The sequence below is a fragment of the Podarcis bocagei genome (genome assembly GCF_964188305.1).
Source record: "Podarcis bocagei genome assembly, chromosome: 15".
NCBI lineage: Eukaryota > Metazoa > Chordata > Lepidosauria > Squamata > Lacertidae > Podarcis > Podarcis bocagei.
Window position 1 is genome coordinate 23,534,006 of NC_138141.1, and position 15,731 is coordinate 23,549,736.

A 15,731-nucleotide genomic window follows, 5' to 3' on the forward strand; every position below is an offset into this window, starting at 1 on the left:
CTGTTTTCCTTGGTAAATAGGTGCAGGCCCCATCATTTCCTGCTAAAATCCTGCAGCTTTTCATACCGCAAATACTCCACTGGTGTGTATGTATGTTCTGTTTTTGCTGCAGTGTTGCACAAGGCTGCCCCTCCAAACAGCAAAGATGTGGTAACACAAGGAAAGCATGGCAGAACAACTAATAAAACAGAATGATGCACCCAGTATTAATCCACTACTGTGATTGCATCAATGGCATGTTGCAGAAAATATCCAAAAAAAAAAAAAAAAAAGAATGCCGGTCAAACTTTTCCTGACACTCCTCCACCTTTTCTCAGCTACTTTTAACCACCATTAGTGGTACCAAGTACAACTCTCTAAACGCTACTTTGGGAAGCAAAAGGGTGGCAAAAACCATTCTTGGAGGAGCAAGGATTTGGTGATACACATTACACATGCAAATGATGAAAACTTAGGGGAAGTGAACAGCGTAATGCGAAATATTTGGGTAGTGTGCAGTACTCCTTTTATCACCCCTTAATGTTACAAGAGCCAAGTTTAACCCACAAAAGCACAGGCTTAAAAAACACCATTGGGGAGGAACACCGGTATGAAATTCACGGCATGTAGTGCCTTGAAAGAGAACATTATGAAAATGGTATACCGGTGGTACATGACCCCAGTCAAGTTGGCTAAAATATATCATCTGTCTGATAATAAGTGTTGGAAATGCAAGGAGGCAGAAGGGACATTCTTTCACCTCTGGTGGACCTGCCCGAAAGTAAAGGCCTTCTGGGAAATGATATATAATGAGTTGAAAAAGGTATTTAAATATACCTTTTCTAAGAAACCAGAGGCCTTTCTCCTGGGCATGGTGGATCGGAAGGTGCCAAAGAAGGACAGAACCTTGTTTATGTATGCAACCACAGCAGCAAGGATTCTTATTGCAAAGTTCTGGAAGACACCAGATTTACCCACACTGGAGGACTGGCAGACGCAGCTGATGGACTATATGGAGCTGGCAGAAATGACTGGCAGAATTCGAGATCTGAGCGAAGAAACAATGGAGGAGGACTGGAAAAAATTTAAGGACTATTTGCAAAAATACTATAAGTTGTTTGAATGTTAAGATTGTGCACGATTAAGAAACGTTATGCTTCTGCAATTTATCTAAGTAAATGATAAAGTAAGTATTGATGAAAAAACGAGATAAATTAGAAACAAAATATTATGTTTATTAAGAGTGTTAAAACTAAATTACAAACTTCCGAAATTGGTAACATAATAAATTCAAAGGTACAATAAGATGTGAAACAAGATAACAAATTGCTGAACTGGCTAGAATAATGAATGCAATGTTGAGAGGATGTGAGGAGGTCCAAAAAGAAAGCGAACTGTTGAAGGACGTTGTGAAAGTCACTTAACTTTTTCTTCTTTTTCTTATTTTTCTTCATATATAAAAAAAATGTTTCTTGCATGTTGCTATGTAAACAAATCTGTTAACCTATGGAAAGAAACGCAATAAAAAATTTTATATAAAAAAAAAAAAAACACCATTGGGGAGGGAGAGGCTACAACAAATGGGTTAAGCACTGTCCCTGCCCACCCCGCCCTAATTTCTCTTCTGCAAAACAACCCCTCCTCAGGGCACTTTGCAAAGTCACGCAGCATGAAATTTAGTCTTGAAAAGTCCTGGCGGAGACAGCAAATTTCCTCTGCATTTTTCAAAAATTACATGGCATGCCCAGGAATTGTGTGCATATGTATTAGAATGGGTTTGAGGTTTTTCTTCTTCTTCTCATTAGTAGATAGCTGTGCATTCTTGTGCTGCCTTGAAAAGCTTTGCAAGCACGCCGGTGGCCCAGGAGCTAGCGTTCTGTGATGTTGGTGCCGGGTTTCGGAGAATGGATGTGCATGAATAGCGGCTCAGGAAACAGAGCGTGCATTATCTGTCTAATTTATCTCGCCGTCTCTCAATTCGTCCATGCCAATCCTGTTAAATTTAATGGGAGATATGTGTGTACTTCCAAGGGAAAAGATGCTATTTTATACCACCAGCTCCTCTTTCACTGTTGTGTTTATTCCTTCATGTGGAGTCCAGGCACTTTAGGGTTGGGGTGGGGTTTTTTTTACCTTTTATGCTACAGTGATTAAGCAGAGCTTGGTGTAAACAGGGACCAGTGGAGGCTTTCCTGCAAAAATGATAAAAGAATTCAAAGCACCACCACTGGGCCCACCCACCTAAATGAACCACTTAACTCTGCCCACTTTCCTGCTCTGTTCTATAAGGATACTTTCAGTCAAAATCTGTAAGGGACAAAAAAAAAAACCCTGCTCCTCTGCTTGTTCATTTCTGCAGAAAAGTTCAAACCATTCAATTTTTTTTATATTTTTTTTTTTAGTCACTTAGTGGAAGCTTCATGACAACTATGCTGAGGTTATTTTTGCATCACATTGAAAAACTCTACAGTCTGGTATAAAAACAGGCATGTCAGTTGCTTGATTTATCCATGCTCTCCCAGGGTAGACCTCTGGGACCTTCTCCTTCACTTGGGCTCCATCTTCAACTATACATGTAAAGTACCGTATTTTTCACTCTATAAGACACACCAGACCACAAGACGCACCTAGTTTTTGGAGGAGGAAAACAAGAAAAAAAATATTCTGAATCTCAGAAGCCAGAACAGCAAGAGGGATCGCTGCACAGTGAAAGCAGCAATCCCTCTTGCTGTTCTGGCTTCTGGGATAGCTGTGCAGCCTGCATTCGCCCCATAAGACGCACACACATTTCCCCTTACTTTTTAGGAGGGAAAAAGTGAGTCTTATAGAGCAAAAAATATGGTAGGTTTCCCCCCCAAAATCCCAGGAAGCGTCGTTTGTTAAGGGTGCTGAGCGTTGTTAAGGAATCCCTCTGCCACCTCACAGAGCTACAGTTCTCAGAGTGGTTTCAATCAATCCCGCATCCCAGCAAAATCTGGGAGTTGTAGCTTTGGGAGGGGAATGTGGTCTCCTAACAATGCTCTGCACCCTTAACAAACTACAATTCCCAGGATACTTTGGGGAAAACCCATGACTGTCTAATATGGCATGATCCTGCTTTAAATGTATAATGCTGATGTGGGCTTAATTTTGGGATGACATTGTTCTGCCCGGACACTGAGGCCCAGCTCTGAGGGTCTTCTGGCAGTTCCCACACTGAGAGAAGTGAGGTTACAGGGAACCAGGCAGAGGGCCTTCTCGGTAGTGGCTCCCACCCTGTGGAACGCCCTCCCATCAGATGCCAAGGAAATAAACAAGTATCTGACTTTTAGAATACATCTGAAGGCAGTCCTGTTTAGGGAACTTTAGGGAAGATTTTAATGTTTAATGCTTTATTGTGTTTTTAATTTGCTGTTGGAAGCTGCCCAGAGTGGCCGGGGAGGCCTGGCCAGATGGGTAGGGTATAAGTAAGGAAGAAGAAGAAGAAGAAGAAGAAGAAGAAGAAGAAGAAGAAGAAGAAGAAGAAGAAGAAGAAGAAGAAATGCCTTAAGTCTTTTCAGGTGGTTCTTCATCCTCTAAGATTTTTAAAGTGGTGGGAGGAGCATTTTGGGAACAGGTCTTAGGACAGGAGTTCATTACCTCTTCCCTACACTTCTAAGTATATGACACTAGTAAATGAATGAATGAATGAATGAATGAATGAATGAATGAATTGGGAAGGGGTAACTGCTTGCAGGTTCTGTCTCACACCTGCTGAGTGAGCAAGATGCAGGTGATTGTCCTTTCCTGTAATGGCTGTGATGTTCGCAGACTTCAGAAGCTGCACTCTGCAGGGAAAGGCGTTTCTGTGTGGCTGGGTGGGTGCAAAAAGCCTCCCGTATCTAACTGATGGTTTCAAATTTACGAGGAAGGACCATAGCTCAGTAACAGAGTGCATGCTTTGCATGCAAATAGCCCAAGGTTCAATCCCTAGTATCTCCAGGTAGGGCTCTGTGTGTGTGTGTTCCTCTCTGAAGCCATCGAGAGCTGCTGCCAGTCAGTGCCGGTGATACTAAACTAGATGGACCGTCAGGAACCAGCTGGAAGAGGAAGAGTGGTGGGAGCTGCCCACCCAAGAGCTCCCCAGGGAGGACACAGAAGACAATGTGTTTAGATCCCGGATCCTGGTGGTGGGACACTGAAGAGCAGTCTGCAAAAGGGATGAGCTGGGAGTTGCTAGAAGCAAGGGGGTTGAGCAATCAAGGGATTGGTCATGAGAAAGAGGGCCTTTCAGGAGAGGGTTAGAGGCTGAGAGTCACAGTGTGAATGCAGACTCAAGCTGAGAGGAGTCAGAGATTGTCCTTGCTACCCAGAAGCAGGACAGCCCCAGTCCTGGTGGATCCTGTCCCCCTCTGACACCCCAATCAAGGAGAGTCCTGCACATTGCTGAGCAGTGGGTCAGGCCCAGAGGAGGAGCCCAACCCCTCTTTGCAGCCTTTGGAGGGATCTAGAGGTAGACACAAGAGGGGCAAGTGGTCAGTTTCAGACTAAAGTCATGGTGTCTTCAAGGAACTATAGGGACAATAGATGGTATATGGATAATCAGTTGACTGAACAAGTTAAAGTCTTTAAATAACCCAGCCTTATTTTTCAGTCAACAGGGTCATCAGAAATATGCAAAGGGAAAAGCATCTCACAGTGCCAAAATTCTGACATGCTTTTTCCATATGAAAGGTGGCAGTCATATCTCATCAGCCCTTGAAGTGTGTAAAGCTAAACCCCTAGCACAGTTATTACATGGGGCTCAGATTTGGACAGGCGCTCACCTTGGAACTACAGAAGCTGTTCAATCTTAAGTTCCTAAGGCAATTTTTTCCTGTTCCATCCAGTGTTCCAAATGCTTCATTGCGCTTGGAGGCTAATCTCCCCTCTGTTGAATTACAGATTTGGTGTAGGACATTTAATTATTGGCTTCGGCTAAATTTAAACCCCATCGGTCTACTACCCTTAGTATCACAAGATTGCCATGAGAGCACTTGGACTAAAATTGTCAACCAAAAGTTTTACTTTTCTGGTTTATCACCACGACAGTTATTAACACTGGGATTCAGTAAAGCAAATAATTTAATTAGACAGGGCCTATATGATAACGAGAGACAGAATAATTTGGCCCTGATGAGGAAATTTTGTCCATGGAATGATTATTTTCCACCTAGTTATTTTGACACGTTGGCACCCTCTTTGCAAAATTTAACAATTCCAAAATAAAGATGCACTTTCACTTGCACAAGATTAAATATCTTGCCTTCAGCCGTACTTGAGGGTCAATTTCAAAAAATTCTGCTGGGAAAACAGTAATGTCCATGTGGAGATGGCTGTATTGAGTCAGTGGTTCATGGGCTTCTAGCTTGCACTCTTTATAAAGATTTGAGGGATGAGGTTATTACCTTCTATTACTATCCATACCAGGTCATTCAACCATTGCTACTGTGTCATTTCTTATAGCAGATCAAGATAATCAGCTGACAGCAAAAACTGCAATTTTTTTAGCAGGGACAATTAAAATAAGATCTATTATTTATTGATGTACTGTATTTTTCGCACCATAGGGCACACCTAGTTTTGGGAGGCGGAAAACAAGAAAAAAATATTCTGAACCCCAGAAGCCAGAACAGCAAAAGGGATCTGGCTTCTGGGATACCGTGTGGCTGTTCTGGCTTCTGGGATAACCGCACCAAGCCTCTTCAGGGCAGCAGGATGAAGGCTCCCCCTGCCCAAAGAGGCTGCGCGCGGCTAAAGCAGAAGCCAGGACAGGCGCGACGCTGAAGGGTCACTACGCCTTCTCTCTCTCTGCGCAGCGCCTCTCCTTCACAGGAGAGGTGCTGCGCAGAGAGGGAGAAGGCACAGCGCCCTTCAGCAAAGCTGGAGAAGGAACAGAAGAAGACCCTTCTGTTCCTCCTCCGGCTTCCAGGTCAGGCGCGTCGCCGCGAAGCCAAGGAGCCTGCATTCGCTCCATAGGACGCACACACATTTCCCCTTCATTCTTGGAGGGGGGAAAGTGCATCCTATAGAGCGAAAAATATGGTAAACCTCCAGAATGTATTTTGTATAGTTAAACTTTTGCCTCTGTCTCCAGTATATTTTATTTTATTTTATTGCTGTGGCTAGTGACTGATGCAAATAAAGATTCTTCTTCTGGTCAGTTTCAGCAGTGTCTCAACTGGATTAAGGGGAGCCAGAGGACTCTGCTGTGTTGTTATTTTCTGCTAATAAAAAGCTAATTCTCTGCCTCCCATGTGCGTACCTGCCCTGTGGTTGACCTGGCTCACTTGTAAGCTCCTTCACATGGACTGATGGTCTTACTTGGTATCAGGCAGCTTCCTATAACTTTATCCTTCCATACCTCTGGGGAAGGGTTGTAGCCCTATGGTAGAACACCTGCTTTTCATGCAGAAGGTCCCAGGTTCAGTTCCCAGCATCTCCTGCCATCTCTCCTCTCTGAAATCTTACAGTCCCACTGCCAGTTGAAGCTAGATGGAACCATTGGTATGACTCAGAATAAGGCAGTTCCCTGTGTTCCTGTACCACTGTAGTCCCTTGTCCAAATAATTCTTCCTTCCACTTCTTAAGCCACAAGTTTAACATGAGCCAACAGTGTGATACAGAAGCAAGAAAAAGCTAATACTGTTCTAGGATGCCTCGACAGAAGTATAGTGTCCAGATCAAGAGAAGTAATAGTGCCACTCTGTTCTGCCTTGATCAGAAGTACTGTCTCCAGTTTGGGGCAGCACAATTTAAGAAGGTTGTTGACAAGCTGGAATGTGTTCAGAGGAGGGCAACCAAGATGATCAAGGAAACCAAGGATTATAAGGAACAGTTGAGGGAGCTGAGTATGGCTAGCCTGGAGAAGAGAAGACTGAGAGGTGATAGGATATCCATATCTGAAGACCTGTCAAGAAAGGTGATTCCAACTAAACATTAGGAAGAACTTTCTGAGAGTAAGAGTTGTTTGACAGTGGAACAGACTGCCTCAGAAGGTGGGGGACTCTCCTTCCTTGGAGGTTTTTAAAGAGAGGTTGGATGGCTATCAAGGGTTCTTTAGCTATGATTCCTGTATCGTAGGGGTTTGGATTGGATGGTCTTCAGGGTCCCTTGCAACTGTACAATTCTCTCTTTCATGTCTCTTGTTTGCTCGCATTCCTCTGAGCCTCCTTGTCCAAGACTTCATTCCTAGCCACTTGCTATCTTCTCAGGCTACTGCCCCCTCCTTTCCTGCTTCTTCCTCACGCCCCCTTTCCCTAGGCACTTTTCAGTGGTTGTGCCCCCAGAAACCTCAGGCAGTGTAGCTACAGACCCCTTTGCTTCTTCCCTTACACCATAGGGCAACTTAGTCCTTTTTAGTGCCAGAGGAAGTGAGGGTTTGAGGGCACACACAGAAAAGAATAATTCATGAATCAAAAGGGCTCTTCTTGACCCCATTCACTGGCTAAAATTGAATAGTTAAGAGAAACATATTTTATTAACAAGAATTGACAAACAGTACTGCAGACTTCTTCCTGGCACATTGTTGAATATTGAGATTGATGTTAAACGCCTTCTGGTTGTTTTTTTAAAAAAGCAAAACAACAAAAACAAAAACCTTTCTACAAGCAAGCAAAACGCAGCATTTCTTTCTCGTCTGCTGCAATGCAACAATTTGAGTGGACAGATTGGATTTGTATAGGACCCGCCTTGAAAGCAGCCTTCTTATTCAGGCCACAGAAGAAGAAGAAGAAGAGCAACCCTCCTCTCATGTTGCCATCTTGAAATGTGTGGTTACTGATCCACTTGCTTGCAGCCTCCATTTTTATTCCCTTTCCCACTCACCTTCCATCTGTTATGGGTTTGTTTCTTTCTTTGTTTTGCAGCCGCCATTTTGGACGACCCGATGGAGTGCAGCAGAGGCGAACGGCTCTCGATCACCCTGGCCAAGAATCGGATAAATCGAGCTCCGGAGCGGGCGGGGAAAGCCAAAGTGGAGGTGGACATTTTCGAGCTGCTGAGAGACAGCGAATATGAAACAGCCGAGACCAGTATGTATGTCTCTTTGACCTGGGTTTTGTGAGCAGTGCTCAATTTCTAAGAAGTAATAACAATAATGGTACTAACTGGAAGTACCAGCTACTGAATTAGAGATCCTACCTTTGTGCAGATGTCTTACTGCTGTTTCTGTGGTTTTCTGTTGCAAACTCGTGGTTCTCTCCCCCCGCCCCTTTCCCATTTATTCTCATGACAACCCTGTGAGGTAGGTTAGACTAAAAGGTATTGACTGGTCCAGGGTCATCCAGTGAGCTTCATGGCAGATTTGAACACCACACCACCCTTGCTCTCAGTTCCTGCTTGGATAAAGAACTAGGAAAAAGAGTTCCATGTGGAGAGAGATTGCTAAGCACTCTGTGAATTGTAGCTCTGTGAGGAGACTCCTAACAACTCTCAGCCCCTTAAACTACAGCTCCTGGAATACTTTGCAGGGAAACTGAAATATACTCGGAGTCGAGAGTGGATTTCATTCTCTTTATTCAGCTCATAGTGGTGAGGAGGAATGGAATTTCCCCCAGAATGTCTGCCTTATATACATTATTTACACAATGGGCCCCACGTGATTGGCTGATTCCAGGATTCTCCTGTAGGCCAATCAGGTTGTGGGTTCTCTTCCACCTGGAGCTGGATTGGGTGGCTCCTGCGGACCAATCAGACTGCACTGCTGCATTCTGAAGTCTGTTGTTCTAGGACCAGTCAGATTGCTGCATTCTGAATCCCATTGTTCTAGGACCAATCAGACTGCTGCATTTTGGATCCTATTCAACTCAGTACATAACAGAAACCATGACTGTTTGGAGTGGTATCACAGTGCTTTGAATGTGTGGTGTGAATGCGGCTCAATATTTTCCTTGTCTTGTTCCCGTGAGACATTTGGGCTGGACTTGATGACCCCCAGGGTCCCTCCCAACTCTACAGTTCTATGATTCATGGTCCCTCCTATGCATTGCATTCAGAAAGAGACGTTCCTCTGCATCCTTATTGCCATAAGCAACGAGATTACTTACAAATAGTAAGCGAGATTACTCACAAATAGTAAGCGTTGTGCTTGATTGTAGGCTCCAAGAAGATCAGGACTCACATTAGTAACACTGCATGTCTCTTTAGCTGTGACAGTGCCCTCAAGACATTGGCCTGTGATAATTACCTAAAGTGTGTAATGGGGTTTGATAATGGCCTAGCAGGATGGCTGTGCTCCTGACGCTGAGCCCCTCTCTCAATTTATGAAGCACACGTGAGTAAAGACCATAAAATTTCCATCATGCTCCTGGCTTGCTGCACGGGGCACTTCCAGAGCAGGAACATTGGTTAGGGTATTAAAATACATTAGCTAGCATTTATCAATTAACACGCTGTAAACACCACTTTGCACCTCGTTATAAAGGCACGAATGTTTGCAATACCTCTTGGGTCTCATGCTTTATAATCCTGGCGATTCTCTTCTTGGAATTCCCACACATAGACTCATCACATTTACAGGATTTCTCTGGTTTTAGCACATTTAAAGCACATGAATCTCAGCTTTCGTGTTGTTGTTTAAAGTTAGCTTTTAGCATTGCCAGGTGTGAAATATATATAAAATACTGCCTGCTGTGAATCCAGAAAGCAAGGATGACAGAAATCCACAGAAGCGGGCTCTAGCATCAGCTATTAGCTACGGCAGTTAGGTGAATACGGCTGCTCTGAATGTTTGCTCGCCAACTTTTTTTGAAGGGCACATGGGGAACTTTTGTGCAGACCAAATTGCTCCCCCTTCAAACAGTATCTTTTGCGCTGCTATTGACAGCTGTCGTATCCCCTCTTATCTGCTGCTTTGACATTTCCCTCTCCAGTTCCTGCCCTTCTTTCTCCTTCTCCAAGAGATCCCAGCCAGACAGGGACCACCTAACTGTGTTGATGCTACAGGGCCACAGAGCTAGCAGGATCTGAATTCATAATGAACTGTCATTAGGCCAAGGGAAATGGAAAGGGAGGGCAATGCTTCCTGCCCATATTATGATTAGCCAAATACTTTCACTTACTCCCTTTTTGCAATCTGTCCCACCCTACCCCACCCCACCCCAAAATGCCCAAAGCAGATGATTGGGCAGTTGATAAAGGTATTTGCAAAAAGTTCCCCACCTGTTTCTTAGCTCACCCTATAAATAGTAACCCTATGTTCAGAGGTTCCTTTTTAAAGCTGTCTAAGGACACAGGTGGTACTGTGGTCTAAACCACAGGGCCTAGGGCTTGCTGATCAGAAGGTCGGCGGTTCGAATCCCCGCAACAGGGTGAGCTCCCGTTGCTTGGTCCTTGCTCCTGCCAACCTAGCAGTTCCAAAGCATGTCAAGTGCAAGTAGATAAATAGGTACCACTCCAGCAGGAAGGTAAACAGTGTTTCCGTGCACTCCTCTGGTTCACCAGAAGGAGCGTAGTCATGCTGGCCATATGACTCAGAAGCTGTCTGCGGACAAACGCCAGCTCCCTCAGCCTATAGAGTGAGATGAGCACCGCAACCCCAGAGTCATCCGCCACTGGACCTAATGGTCAGGGGTACCTTTACCGTTAAGCTCATGGATACTAGAACGTATTGAGGGAGCCATCAGAGTTCATTGCACAGACTGTGGAAAGCCATGGTTTACAGGACCCAAATTCCCCTCAACGTTTTGGAATCAACTCATGCTGAAATCAGCTCATATTCAAAACTTCAACCACTTCTTAACATTCGGAGTGTGGAACTTCAGGCAAGAAGTCCTCAAGTCCTGCAAAGTTGGCACTCAGTGGTTTGGAAACAGAAGCTTTTTTTTTTTTACGGTAGACTGCCCTGTCTGTCCCTGATGTCTGAAAGCTCCTTTTGTACTTCTTTAGTGACATCCCAGACTTTGGAGAGGCAGTGTTAATATTTCCACTCACCAAGCGGAAGAGCACTCAAAAGATGAGGAATTGGATAAAAGCAAGATTCCCAGACCACCCTCTGCTTGCCTCTCCCCCACCCTTCCAGCTTTTAGGTCATCTAAGAAATAGGCTCCATAAATTTAAGGATTTGCTAGTGCTCAGGTTTTGCCTGCCTTTTCACCTTTGGCTCTGTGCAATTGCTTGTTATGGCATACAATATTAATAGAAGCCATTTAGATACTTTAACCTATGGCTGCGAGGCTTTCAAACATCTCTTTAATACCATTGTCAGGTTTCGGGCATTTTGAATTACTCCTAAGTACCGCTGTTAGCTGGCTAAATCTCATATCCCCACAATTACATGCATCTAGAATGATGATATTATGTATTCTATACTATTAGCATTTTAAAGAGGGTCCGATGAGATACACATTCATCCTTTTCCCCATCTCTTCCTGTCTTTTTTTCTTATTCCATTTCTTTCCTCCTCTCCTCTTTTCCCCTTTATTAAATCTTCAAAGATAATACATGAATATAGAAAGGCATCCATCAGCGAAAAAGAAAGGAGGGGGAAGAAAAGAAACATTACATCATCTGCTCTACAATAAAATGATTGTGATGTAGTTCTTAACCAGTAAAATCCTCTCCCTCTCTCTCTCTCTTCCTTTGCCTCATTCCATCTCACAGATTTCCCTACTGTGCAAATTTATCTCACCATTATGATAATATCTCAAACTCCTCTGAACTGTTCTATGAGAAGCTAGGGTAGAGGGTTGAGCTGCAGATCAGCTAACTATTACAGTATTAATAATTTTTTTAAAAAATTGTCCAGCAGCATCTTAGAGACTAAGTTTGTTCTAGGTATGAGCTTTCATGTGCATGCACACTTCTTCCGATACACTGAAACAGAAGTCACTAGACCCTTATATATAGTGGGGTGGTGGGGTGAGGTGTTTGACTCAATGGGTATGGTAAACCTGTTGACGACTGTTAAAGACTGCAATTAGTCCTACAGGAAAAAGCAAGGGATAGTATGCAGATGACCAAAAATAGATTTAGCATGTGTAATGAGACAAGAATCCCCAATCTCTATTCAGACCAGGTCTCGCCATAGTTTTCAGTTTAGTAATAAGTTGTAGTTCAGCAACTTCTCTTTCAAGTCTATTTCTGAAATTCTTTTGTAATAAGACAGCTGCTTTGAGATCCTGTATTGAAAGTCCTGGGAGACTGAAGTGTTCTCCTACAGGCTTCTCTGTCTTGTGATTCCTGATGTCAGATTTATGTACATTTATCCTTTGGCGTAGGGTTTGGCCTATTTTGATTTACTGCCTGTTATTCAATTGTGGGCTTAAGAGCGTAAGAAGAATTTGCTGGATCAAGCCAATGGCCCACTTGTCCTCACAGTGGTCAGGAAACCGGCAAGCGTTACCTAGGCACAAGGCCAGTTTCCAGCAACTTGCATTCAAGAGCATTACTGTCTCTAACCATGGAGGCAGCGCATAACCATCATGGCTAGTAGCCATTGATAGCCTTCTCCTACATGAATTTGCCCAACCCTCTTTTAAACCCATCCAAGTTGGTAGCCATTACTGCCTCTAGTGGGAGAGAGTTTCATAGTTGAACTATGCGCTGCATGAAAAAGTAAATTCTTGTATCAGTCAATCCTGAATCTCCTGTATCAGTCAATCCTGAATCAATGAACATTCAGCTTCATTGAAAGTCCAAGAGTTCTGGTCTTATGAGAGACGTAGACAAACCTTTCTCTCTTTACTCTCTCCATGCCGTGCATATTTTTTCTTATACACATCTAAGATGCTGCATCTTTTTCTCCAAACTAAAAAGTTGCAGATTCTGTGACCTTTCCTCACAGGTCACTCCGTCACCTTGATCATTTGGGCTGCCCTTGACTGAAACTTTCCCAACCCTACAATAGGGTCAGATATTTCCAGCTGTTCTCTGATGTCAAGAACGATCAAGCGACGTTTTTCTGTTGCATCATGGTGTCTCCTGATATCAGTATTAAGAAGGAAGACCCATTGCGCTCTAGCCTTGCAATTGACACAGATGTACCCACACGCTGCTCACGGAGGACTAGGCACCCTTGTCTGCAATACTCTGCCCTCCTTTGCCAATTGAGCCAGATGGCATGACTTCTCATCTTTTAAATAGGCTGTATAGCTTTAGACATCTCTGAACAGGAAGAGGAAGAAACATGAAGTCGACACAAACAGGTCACAATTGCCCTGCTGTTCAGAACTACCATTGACTCCAGGGGAGGGAGGGGGGCAGAAAGAAAGACCTTTCTATAGTTTTGCACACTGTTCCAGACCCTCCATGTTAAGTTGTGGGTGAACATATCAGACGACACAGCAATTCTTCAAACAGCTCTTGTTTATTCACAGGCCAGAACAGAACTGAACTGAAGGGTTCAGCCAGCCTGCTTATATAGAGCTCCACTAGAATGCAACAGTAACCATTTTTTGTAACTATCCAATCACTGAACGTCACTTTCAATCCCTTATTTGCATATGTGGACCTGAGTGAAAACTATCTACAGTATCCCCCTGCTGGCCCAGGGTGAGAACTTCAGTACATAACACTCCAAGTGTCCCTATTTTCCAGGGACAGTCCCGGATTTACAGAAGCTGTCCTGGTTTCTGATTTGATCACAGAAAGTCCCGCTTTTCCTTAGAAAGGTATGGAGTTGCGTAACCCCCAAACCAAGGAGATAAGTAACCATGCAACCTTTAGAAGACATCACAAGGCAGCCCTGTATAGGGAAGTTTTTTCATGTTTAATATTTTTTATGTTTTTAGATATGTTGGAAGCTGCCCAGAGTGGCTGGGGCAACCCAGTTAGGTGGGTGGGGTATAAATAAGAACATTATTATTATTATTATTATTATTATTATTATTATTATTATTATTATTATTATTATTATTATTGAGATCCCTATTTTCATCAGAGAAATGTCAAAGGGTATGACTGCTCTATAAAGCTTCTCCAAGAGACAGGAATTTGGAATCTTCTAGAAGACTCCTGAAGAATTTGTAATTGGAGTAAATCTTTCTCTTCATTTATTAAAGTTCTAATAAATTATTGCTTGCAATTCTGAATTCTTATTTGACCAGCTAATTGGCCAATGTTATATATATATAAAACACACAATTAAATCTAAAAGCTGATTGGAACCTTGCAAATTTCCAATTTTGAGTTATAATTGACTAGGCTATAAATATACAATACTGAACTGGTTCTTCATCTTTTATTTTCCTGCTCAAAAAGCTGGTTTTGAGGGAGGGGGAGATAATTTTTATATTTAAAGAGGGTTTTTTTTCAGGGTTTTAATCTCTTTCTAAACCAGAACAAATGCAGTGACTTCTTAATCGGGTTCAAGTGTGGCTTGACATGGTGTCTCTGTACCAAACAAAAGGCAACAATGTTGACTGATTCTTGTAAGAAAAAGCACAGCAAATTACTGTGTATTGGAATGAGCCAGCAGTGGAAAAAATGAAAAGAAAAAGGTTATTGAGAGTGGCACTCTTTGCAATTACAGGTAAAACCTGCCTTCCTTGTTTCTTTGACTTCCTAAATCTCTTTATAGAAGGCAATGTGGCCTATGTAATTGTAAGCCGGCTTACTCAGAAGGTCTAGAAAGGAGCTCTTCCTGCTTCCCTCCCCTTCACCAGTCCGTCTCCTGCAGTCTTTTCCATTGTGACACTTCTGTAAATTTCTCTCCATTCATTATAACGACCTACATGGAGGCTTTGCGCCTGGCCAAATGAATGGGAGGATTTGGGGCTTTAATTTAAAACAGGGAAGACAATATTTCAGAGGGTTTAAGCTGGTCTTCTGTCTAGGTTTAGCGGGACGTATTAGAGCAGGAAGGGAGGTTAGAGCATGTTTCTGCTCAAAGATGTTACCATGGTGTGATGAATTGTGATCTCTGGACTGGCCTCAAAAGGCATTTAGTCTGTATGTGACGAGCAGCAGAGGGCAGGGGAAGATTATATGAGTCAGCAAGAGAAGCTGTCATCTCTAATTGAGATGGTGCAGAATGAGGAGGGGCTCCTCATCTTACTTGCAAAACCTGTTTAAAAAACAGGGGAAATGGGGACGGGGTAGAATTCCACAGGAATAATCTCATACCAACATATTCAGTCCTCCTGGACCATAAAGATACAGCCAGAGGAGCTCATCACATCCTTTGAGTTCTGTATGCTATCTGTAAAAAAGCAGTTGTTTGGAGAATAGTGTGTTTAAGTATATTGGGGCAGATCTGCAGCAGAGCAGACGTCCCACCTAGTCATGGGCAATTCCATTTCCATTTCTCTCTGTTTCTCATTTTTCCAGGTTTAAGTTCATTTCACATCATTTTGAGATTTTTTATTATTTTTTTAAGCTGTCATGAAAATTCATTAGGGAATTTGCCAGAATAACCATTAAGAAGGCCCAGGAAACACAATCTGTGGTAGAGAAATCTAGAGGATCTTCAAACAACCAATTAAACATGATTACTGTGGGTGGAGAGGTTTCCTAAGGGAAGGTCCCTTCCCATTCCTGGGCATATTTCAGGCCTCACCTGTGGCCCCCACAGCAAAGGGTTGACAGGAATTCTTCCTCCTTTCTCCAAAAACCTTGGTTATGTGAATCTGGCAAGTGCATCATAGCCCCACCAGTTTGGCTATCACCCTGGTGCACATGCCTTAACTGGTACCCCTACAGACTCCTGATGCCAAAGCAGCCTGACTAAAGAGTGCCTGGTACCCAAAAACTCTTGAGGTATTCATCTCGCCAGCTCTTAACTTATCCTTTCCTTCCTGTCCAGATCAAAACCCGCT

General features: G+C 43.3%; 1 protein-coding gene across 4 annotated transcripts in view; it reads left to right on the forward strand.

The window, feature by feature from the left end:
- The window catches only part of GRIK4 (glutamate ionotropic receptor kainate type subunit 4), a 498,627-nt gene that overhangs the window by 307,357 nt on the left and 175,539 nt on the right, over positions 1–15,731 (forward strand). For all 4 annotated transcript variants that reach the window (XM_081172490.1, XM_081172492.1, XM_081172493.1 and 1 more), the window contains exon 3: positions 7,845–8,009. In XM_081172490.1, coding sequence (XP_081028616.1) covers positions 7,845–8,009 — 165 coding nt within the window. The remainder of the gene's footprint in view (positions 1–7,844; positions 8,010–15,731) is intronic.